Genomic DNA, 10,320 nt, shown 5'->3' with positions numbered 1-10,320 from the left:
TTCTACAACCAGAAGAATATATACCAGTTAATATATCAACCTTTAATCCCAAAACAATCTTAAATAGTGGCCAGTTATGCTAGGTATTTCAGCTGTAGAAAACTCTCACCAGGAAATTCTGAACATCTGGCTGGCTACTAATGGTCATTCCTAATGAATTTTGATACAATGAAGAAATTTCAGAGGACTGGAAAAAACTACTATGTCAGTATTTCAAACTATTAAGTTGGATCATTAGGATAATTTTAAGTCAGAGGGAAAATAATGAAAAAGTTGATCGAGAATGAAACATGTAAATATAACTAATACTGATATAGATTTGTAGAGAAGACAGTTTGTCAAAGGTATATGATTGCTTATATGAGACCATAAATTGACAGATAATGGTAAAAGTTTGGATTGATATTCTGAGGCTTTTACAGGGCATTTTGATTTAGAAACCAGAATGACATATAGTCAATATGGTTCTCATTAAATGGATTAAAGACTGGCCAGGAGTTAGATCTCAAAATACCTCAGCAAAAGGGAATTACTACTGGCCAGCTGTGTTTGAGTGTAGCCCCACAAGAACTGTTTTCTGATTTTTTTTTTCTTAATCTGCCCCCCACTTCAGTTAGGATTATTTGAATCATGTTTTAGCCAAAGGACGTCCTAGAGTTCTTGCAACCCAGAAAGCAAGCCTAGATACTAAGAAAACTCTGGCTGTCTTATCTGAGAGCACAGGGTAGGTACAGGAAGAATTACCACGAGTCCATGACTGTATCACTGAACCCTTCTGTTTGTATCACTTCATACTTGAAAGCACCAGAATTTGGTAGATTCCACAATTTTTACTTAAGCATTTCACAAGCACCCAACATCTGCTCATGCAGGTATCTAGAGAAGCCTCAATTCTGACTCCTAAGCCCCACTGTTTGCCAATATCTTAGGAGTGGTTTATTTGCAGCTTTCATGGTGTGCTCAATGCACAGCAATCAGGCTTATGTCCTTCCTTTCCTTCTTGAATCTTCTTTACAGAAAGGCAGTTAATCGGCAAGAGGAGTAGCCTGCCCACCCTCCTGAGAGCACCAGAAATATGTTTGAGATGCTCGCTGTGGGACATGTGGCTCTGACTACCCTCAGACAGAGTAAGTAATTTAATCTGGACCTGCTGCATCTTAAGTCAATAGGCTATTATATAAGTGGACAGGTATTAGCTCTGATCCTTTTTTTGCTGTTTCAAAAGAAATACTTCTGCTCAGTGTAGGCTGAAAACATCCAGTTTGCAGAAAAACACCAATTCCTGCCTTTGAACTTTCCTGCAGCTCCAAGTTGAAGCATAGGCTGTATAAGGAGCAAGGTCTAGTATTCAGCCCTGTCCTTAAACAGCTGGTCATTCAATGTGTGTTTTGTTCTGAACCCTATTCTGTGGCCCTACTTCTCCCCACATGGTGGGGCCTGCATGCATAAATCTTTTATCTACCAATAATCATAAAGCAGTAGCTGTCAAGAATAAAAAATTAAGCTGGCAGAAGTCAAGAGTAGCTGGCATGTCTGAAACGTGCTTAAAATCCATTTAAAATCTGTTTCTCTCCAGTCTATTCCACTCCCCCTCCTGAAAAGGTCTCTTCTCTGGTCAGACTCATGAGCAGCTTCTTTTCTTGACTCTTAGTATAGTTGCATGTGACTCTGGTAGCACAAGCACTGTTTTTTCCAGACTGCTTAGGCAGAGATTAATCATTACATAATGCTTTGTGTTGGGAGGCAATGGAGGACACGTGTCTGTAAATGCAATAAACTGGCAAAAAAGATTGCTGTAATTGTCAGGAGTAGGGCAATAATGGAACACTTTGTATATGTTACTAAATGACAAGCAAACCATAAAAGATCTTAAAAGTGAATTCACACAGTTACCTGATTCACTAGAAAATTATGACCAACTGGGAAGACAGGGCAAGGAAAAGGAAGGATTAAAATGCTTTAATAGACAATTGGTTTGTCAAGGCTGGAAAAGGCAGTATATCCTGAGTTACAGAAATTTAAATAGATACCTTTAAAACCTTTTTAGCTATGTACATTTAATGGAGAATTGTAAACAACAGCTTAGCTGGAATAATGTAAATAAGATTTCCACAGATGAATCCGAGTACACACATTTTGAGCCATATTCTCTGTGCTTATAAAAATATCCTCTCAAAGTAAAATGGCTTGCTAAGTAATTAAGTATTTAAAAGCTGAATCAGAAATTAGATTCAAAACAGACTTCTGGAGTGAAAACATCAACTTTAAACACAGGATGTCTTCCACACTTTCGGTTGAGGGTTTGTTTTTTTTTTTTTGTGAAAACCAAGTAAAAAGAAACTATTAATTTGTGCACAAATAGTCAGAATTTTTCTGCAAGCCCTTTAAATTTTGGTTCATCTGACATGAACACATTTAGAAATAGAAGGCAAAGTGGATCCTCAGCTGCACCTTGGAGCACTGTGCTCCACCTGACAGCTTGGACTCTTCTCTTCACCGCCTCTCTGCACAGATGAGGTAAGGCTGTGGTTGTAATGTCATGCCTAATCTTGGTTTGAGATCTGGAACCACCCCATGGGGAAAACACAGGTGAAATCGTTGTAGTAATGAAGTGAAAAACAAAAACATTTCCATTCGAGCTAGTTGTTCTCCAAGACAATGTCTTCTTCCTGGATTGAAAGGAAGGTTTTGAAAAAGACTTAAAATGTGTTCAATTACATTCTTATGAGTAAGAATGATCATTTCTGTGTTGTAAGAGTAGCTGTATGAGTTTGGTGGTAGTATTCTGTAAGAGAGGTGATAATTTACAGCAAGAAACAGCTTCTAGAGAATTTGTTCCTCTCACTACACAAATGCCATTGCAACTAATTCTGTCAAATTTATTCAGATAAGCTATTAGCTACTTTACCTTGTCTTGAAGTGACAATCTAGGCAGAAGATGGTTTTTAAAAATGATACTGTGAATTTCAGCCTTTGTCCCCTACTATTTTCTTAATTACATCAACTAACAGTCATCATTACCTGCCAATTATTATAACTTGGTAAGTAGAAAGATGAAACAGGTCTGGATAATGCCTCTAAATATTAGTTCCCATTCCGTGTATGACTAGTGACAGGGAGTAAATGTGGCTGTGGAAGACACAGATGAATGGACAACATCTGGAACTGTAAGGTCAAACAGGCAAAAAGAAACGTAATAGAATACACAATAAAGGTGGACTTCAAATCTAACTTAGGCCCTTAAGATGTTGTGCATCTATTTCAAGGGAATTGTCTTGTCTCATATTTTTTGGAGAAAGAGTATCCCACATAAGTAAACTCAGACACCATCTACACAAGGCTATGTCTTTCTACGGACTGCAGAGGTAGCCCTGGCATTTAGTTTATACAGAACACCTAAATTTTTAGGTTGATAATAATATGTAAGGTAAATTATCCACTCTATTAGGCATCAAGACAAATCCATAATGATTTAGGACTGCCAGAATATTCCCCTGGGACAGAATACAGTTCTACATGCTGAGCCCCAAGCTAGTTCTGAATAAAATCTTCAATTTTTGGTGCTGATCTAAGTGCTGAAATTTGAAAGCTGGTTGTGCAAATCAACTGTATGTAATGACTTTAGCAGCAAATTACTATTAATTGTGAAACAAATAACACTTATGTACTGCAATGATATAAAATGTATAGACTCCTGAGATATTGTGCTTTTTTGTTAGTTTATATATAATAATGAGCTCATCTATGTAAAATATATTATGCTAAAACGTGTTACATCCAGAGTACATTACATTGAATGTCTTTAAAACAGCTGTTTCATCAGAACTGTGGATATTTTATATCATTCTGTCCATTCCTGATTAATTGCCATCACTTATATGTTCTACATCTCTAGATTTATGAAAATGAACGGTGGAAGGAATCACTCTTACCTAGTGAAAAAGGAATAAATGCATCTTTCTTCACAAACTGCCCATTGCTGTCCAAAAATCTCTCAGGGAAAAACACTTCTGGATTGCTCCAGTATTTTTCATCAAAATGAACAGAGTAGAGGTTTGTAATGACCGTAGTGCCTTCAGGGATAGAGTAACCGCGCACAACAGTATCTTTGGATGTTGCATGAAAAATACCTAATGGAGCGATATTACAGAATCTTAGAACTTCATGTAGAACAGCCTCGGTGTATGGCATTTTGCATTTCTCTTCTAAGGCAGGCATTTTGTTTGGGCTGATGACTAAATCGATTTCTTTTTGAACTTGCCCTATTAGAAACAGGAATAAAAGCTGATGTTTATTGTGTAGTATTCTTTATTTTTTATTTTAAGCTATAAAATATATACTTTTAAAAGAATACTGAAACATGAAATATCTTAACTAAAATATAGTATCTTATAAGCTTTTAAATTTAGACTCTATATTCCTTATCCTGCTAGTAGGAATTGCTCCTATCGTATATACCAGTGATCTTCATTTCGAAAGTAATTATTCTTGGTAAAATCGTGTTTTAGCTTACTCTTCTTTGCTTTTGTATATTTTTATTTCTGGAGCTCTTCAAAACTAAAGAAATAAGCAAAAGACTGCAAAGATAAAGTACATTAAATACTCAAGTGAACACAAATAACACTGAAATTAGCCACTTGAACTTCCCCTTTCCCTTGTCCAATTCTGCTATGATTCTTTAGATTTGTCACAGAGTAAAATCATTCTCAAAATGAAAATACCGGATAGAACACAGTGAGAGTTAAGAGGGACAGGAGTTTGAATTTAACTGAAAAGGAACAAATTCAATCATTGGGGTTTTTTTAAGGTATTTTTAAAATTACGTTCACAGGTTATTTAAATAATCTCAAAGGCATTCAAGCTGCCTTCTTTTTCGTGATATGTGTTCTTTGTTGAAACTGTAACACAGCTCCTAACTAAAACAAAGTTGGACTTTTACAATTCATGTGGAACCAATAATGAAAATCTGGGCAATGGCAGAAAAATTTTACCAGAATCACCAGGTTTTTCAACCTGAAGTGAGGATAGTAAAGAGATGAGAAGCAGCTTAGTGAAACTACATTCTGTGGTGTAGTTGTATATTGTTGTATAATACTTGGACAGAGAAAGTCTAAACAAATTAAATGTAACAGTAAATTTTATTTTTATCCAGGTGAAACGATTTTGAATGCAAATTCAGAAACTCATTATATCACAAGATCTGAGATCAGAAGATTATTTTAGGTGAGTGTATCTCTACAAAATCAGCCAGTGCATAGGAGACAAAACTACAATGTTTTCTTGGTCTTTAATGAAAAGAACAGTATCTTGGTCAGATCTTAATAGAGAAGGAATAAGGATGTTCTTGTTTTAAGATATGAATATAGTTTATGAGACAAGACAGACTGATCAGAAACTTTGATTGAAGTGAACATTTTTGTATTTGGGCTTTTTATATAATGTAAAGCATAAATGTATCCTATTAACTAATTATGGCACTTAATATATTTTTAACTAAAATATCAACAATGTAGATATCCATTCTAAATCTTCTCAGTACCTATAAAATCAGATTCTATATTTTTTAATTTTACTAAATGTTTTTATTTTTTGGTAGATTTTTTTTATTATACTGTATAAAGCATATAGATGAATTAGTGGAACTCAGAAGCATAAAAGCAACATTTAATTTTTTTAAACTAATTTGTTTTAAATGGTCTGAAATGTGCTGACTGGTTAAAAATAGCAATTGAAGTTTTAAGCTTCCACAAAAAAATTATTAGCTCTACATAGTGAGCTTGAAGCTACATATTTCTCTTAAGTATGTCCCTCAGATTATTTAAAATTAACAACTCAAATCCTGTTAGATCTTGACTTTAACCCTAGGCTAGAAGAAGGTTTTCCTATTTTTTAATCTTTAACCAGTTTCCTCATGTTCAACTAATTAATCAACTAACTAAAATAGCTGAGTAAATGAAAACAAGAAAATATGTAAGAGGTTATGGCTCTCAGGAGATATTTGAGTAAACTTTGGTTCTACTTGCTTAGCCAGATACTTTAACCAGTTCACTGAATATGAGACTTAAAATAATGATAATAGCAGCAACAAATGAGCTTTGGTCTCAACGTCTTTGTTTAATCTGAATGATTTTCACTGTTTATAGCATGTCAGGCCTTGATATACATTATCATCGTATTTTAAATTTTTTTTTTTTAAGTGAAGCTGTATTCACCTTAAATATAAATATAAAATTTGACCTCTAATTTTAAAATAATAATTGCTCTTTGTCCACTAAATTTAAATTAAAAATTATTCTAGCTGAGAAAATCAGAAGGTATAGAGTCATGAACCTACTACCATAAGAAGAAAATATAATCTTTCATACATAAAGATATCTGGTTCCTATGCAGAACTTCAGATCTCAAGAGCCTTATAGCTACATGTAGTGCTGTTATCCTCATTCTGAAATTATGATAATGGTGAAATTGATGTTAGGGCAATATTCTTTGGTCATTGTATCAGTAGTAACTTTCCAAGTTCTCTGGACTGCTCTTTCTCCAAATAGCGAAAGTCCTGAGTTGAACTAAGCACTGCTAAGATTTTGATAGAAAAGCGAAGCAGAGGCAGTGAAACAAGGAATGTGACTGTTCGCTTTTAAAATTCAAACTTCTACTCAAAATGTCTTGGCTGACATTCAAACATCCATTGCCATTTTACTTCAGAATGACTGCAACACATATTTTTATTTTTAAACGCTATTTTTGTTCTTCCAGAAGTATAAGTATACATGTCTATAATACATAAATCTATTGTGAATTGAGGTACTTAAAAAGAAATTGTACCAAAATGGATAACCACAACCCAATTTACATTCTTGCTGATGTTTCTACGTTTTTAGTTTATTAATTTCACACTTAATTGCATTTGTTTATTATGTATTAACTACACAGATTAGTATATCCGCCGACCAATATTATGCATCACAACACTAACATTAAATATATTAGAAATACTTTATTAAAAATATTAAGGCTTCATAAAAATGTATTCACCAAATTAATATGCTAATATTTTCTCATCATACTTGATTCTGGTATCTGCATACAAAATAAGCTTTTTACATCTGTCCATAGCATATCTGGTAAATGATACAATAGAATAATATGTACAAATCTTCCTTTTTGTTTATGCCTATGGATCACTACAGCACTCTGAAAAAGCATTTTTAATCTGCAATAGGAAAGTATATCTGTTCCTCAAAATGGCAAAGTTCTTACCTTGAATGTTTGGATAAAGAGCCATAAATAACACTGCCCATCTTAAAACGTTTGTTGTGGTTTCTGTCCCAGCTATGATGAGTTCTCCAACAGAGAAAATCAGGTTTTCTCTTGAATATGTAGATTCTGGATCATTTTTATTGCAGTCCATCTCATCTAAATATGCATCTACAAAATGTCGAGGTGACCGAGGCTTCCTATTTTCAGAGGCTCGTTCAATAAGTTCATGAAGGAAGTCATAGACTTCAGCTGCATTTTTAAACAGCTGCTGGTGTTTCCCGAATGGCAAGATACCAATCCAAGGAAAAGCATTATATAAAAATACAGAAGCACTAGCAGCTAATTCAATATTTTCACTAAAAATCTCAATCATGTGCTGAAATTCAGTATCTTCATATGTAAAACGTTCTCCAAAAATAATCAAATTAGTAATGTTTGAAACAGCATTTGTTATCAAGTGCTTAAGATCAAATGGTCTGCCTTTGTATGTGTCAATGGCATCAAGAAAAAAAACAGATTCTTCTGAAATTTTGTGTTCAAAGGACCTTTGACCATATCCAAAAATTCGAAAGGTATTTACAGCTAATTTGCGATGTTCTGTCCATCCTCTGCCATATTTACTGTTCAGTAAGCCTGAAAAAATATTTTGACACAGTATTTTATGCAACACTTTTTTTTCCTCCACAAGATAAAAAAATTATTTAACAAGACAAAAAAAGAGACAAAAAACTACACACATCTTGCTATGGAACATAGTGCAAGAGTGACAGTCTTTTCCAAATAGTATCTTTAATGAAGCATCAAGTATTTTATGAAAGTTAGAGCAAATGTTTCATGTGATAAGAAACCCATCCACTGGACAAAAATTATGTTTTTATACAAAAGACATTAGCTCTTACCTCCCATGTTTGTCAGCTTCTTAAACAAGGGAAGAGATGGTCTGTCTGCAAAAATTTCACTTTGATGAACAAGGCATTCTTTTACTGCATCGTATCCATTCAGTACAATAGCAGATATACCTCCAAGATCAAGACTGAAGATCTTTGGGGGGAAAAAAATAATAATAATTGTAAAATGCAATTACAACCAAATCTTAAGAATAAATATGAAAACAAGTAAAAAGGAGTAATGAACAAGTGAAAAAACTCCAATGCAAAATACCAACTGGAATAAACTTTGGTAGGGCATACAGGTAACCAGAGGTGACACAACTGTGGCATTACACAGCAGAGTCTGTTGTGAGCTAATTTACTCTGTCAAAAGCTAAAGTAAATTAGCCCACACTCCATTCTGTGCTTTGCTATGCACCTAAAGTGACCAGCTCTCCAAAGTAAGGACTGTGGATGCTTTCATACAGTCATTAAAGAAATGTGAGTTTGTTACAACTACGCATCTTTTTCAGAAAAAAAGTACTGTCCCCTAACATTAGCAAATGTAAGTAGATAGAAGTATGTAACTTTATTAGATATAAGGCATAGTTTTTATATAAGAACTAGAAATAAAGTACATATATTGTCTACTTTCCTAATTTGCTGAGACTATTTCCAGAGGAGGGAGGAAAGCTTTACTACTGTATCTGCTCCTCCTCCCTGCCTGAGTAAATTCCAATAGCTTAATTTGCTTAAGGGTGCTATGACTGAAGCTCCTACCGTGAAGACTTCTAACATGTCACTTAGTAATGGCAGACACAGAAGTGGTGTCCTTTGTGAAAACAGCCAAGCTGCACCCAGTCCTTTCTACCTCTGAAACTGGACATCAATTTACTTTGCACAGGCTCTCAAAGATGATAGAAGTGAGAGCCATGAAGACCGACAACAAATGACAGCATAGCCCAGCTAGTCCCATCTCCTGTTTCCAGAAGTGGTTAGCACTAGATGCTTTGGAGAAAGATGCAATACATCCTGCAGAGGGTACATACAGGATAAACAAAATGAAAATCTTAACCTAAGTTTTAAAAATTAAACTCAAGATTGAAATTGTGTATCTCTTTCCGTACTTTTCTCAGCATTATAAAGCTGTATTTTCACCTATACCAATCTCTAGTTTTTTCTTCATCGCAGAGCTGTTGACCTCCACAATACGAAACAATGTTAGCCTAATTATACATTCTGTGACAACTGGGTTGTCACCAAAAGGGTTGTCAAACATTGGAAGTGCTTGAGTCACCATCCCTGGAGGGATTTAAAAGATGTGTAGATGTGGCACTTAAGGACATGGTTTAGCCGTGGACTTGGCAGTGTTAGGTTTACGGTTGAACTCTATGATATTCAGGGTCCTTTCCAAACTAAATGATTCTGTGTTTCTATTACTGTTTTGTTTTAGCAAACTCGATATTTTCACTGTTATAATGGCTCTTCTTTTTATGTGATGGAAAAGACACTCCCAATACATTTCTGCAAACCATTTGGGAGTTTTGTATACTTTGATTGTAGCTTATCTATCTTTCTTCCTATGTCATATATTACTTCAAAAAAATCCTTTCATTGTACTTTTCCAGAGCCCCCCCAAATCCTGATATGGTGTCTTCAAGTTCCCTCAAATTCTGCAGGATCCTTTCTGACAGCAGGCGACTAGAACTACACACAGCATTCCAGGCAAGTAGAAAACTTAGTTTATTCAATGACATCTTGTACTTCTTATTTGCATTCTATTTGTCTTAATATTTTGCTTGAGACACATTTGCTTTTTTCTATTGCCAACATAAGTGAAACAAAAAATAATCCCATCCTTTTGTTTCTGTCATTTAGCATGCTTTTAATTTGTACACGTTGCTTCACTTCTCATTCATGCCAAGACTGTGACTTACTCTGTTTCTGCTGTAGGTTTCATAAATGATCTGGACAAAAACTTTTGACAGACTTAAGTTCTAGCAACAATTTTATTTGCTTGTTAGAGGTGTTATATTTAAACACTTCTAGCAGTTTGAGAGGCATGATTTTCTAGACAAGCCATTGTTGAATACAAAGCTCAGTCCTTCACAGACCTCCAGCGCTAATCCTGCCACACAAACCACCACGGAGTGTTATAAACAGCCTGGAGATGCTGGGGCAGGCCGAGCGGCTG

At 34.8% G+C, this 10,320-nt stretch overlaps 1 protein-coding gene across 3 annotated transcripts; it reads right to left on the bottom strand.

Moving 5' to 3' along the window:
• Positions 1 to 1,943: 1,943 nt before the first annotated feature.
• On the bottom strand, positions 1,944 to 9,107 carry LOC104356256 (vitamin D 25-hydroxylase). Of its 3 annotated transcripts, XR_004409151.1 has the most exons (6): positions 9,022 to 9,107; positions 8,157 to 8,298; positions 7,258 to 7,890; positions 3,933 to 4,262; positions 3,022 to 3,165; positions 2,590 to 2,669 (listed from the first exon to the last, which is right to left on the bottom strand). XR_004409151.1 is itself a non-coding variant. In XM_033007024.2 (5 exons), exons 1-5 carry the CDS (start codon positions 9,100 to 9,102, stop codon positions 2,494 to 2,496), a joined length of 1,362 nt encoding a protein of 453 aa, XP_032862915.1. In that variant the 5' UTR covers positions 9,103 to 9,107; the 3' UTR covers positions 1,944 to 2,493. The 3 variants fall into 3 exon arrangements, 2 of the variants coding, with proteins under 2 accessions (XP_032862915.1, XP_032862916.1); XM_033007024.2 differs by lacking the exon at positions 3,022 to 3,165 and having other exon boundaries at positions 1,944 to 2,669; XM_033007025.2 differs by lacking the exon at positions 2,590 to 2,669 and having other exon boundaries at positions 2,756 to 3,165.
• Positions 9,108 to 10,320: the final 1,213 nt, after the last annotated feature.

The sequence above is a fragment of the Tyto alba genome, unplaced genomic scaffold, assembly GCF_018691265.1.
Source record: "Tyto alba isolate M040663 unplaced genomic scaffold, T.alba_DEE_v4.0 Super-Scaffold_8, whole genome shotgun sequence".
In the NCBI taxonomy this organism is placed as follows: Eukaryota; Metazoa; Chordata; class Aves; order Strigiformes; family Tytonidae; genus Tyto; species Tyto alba.
Note: the sequence above shows the minus strand (reverse complement) of the source record. Positions and strands in the feature narration are given on the sequence as shown.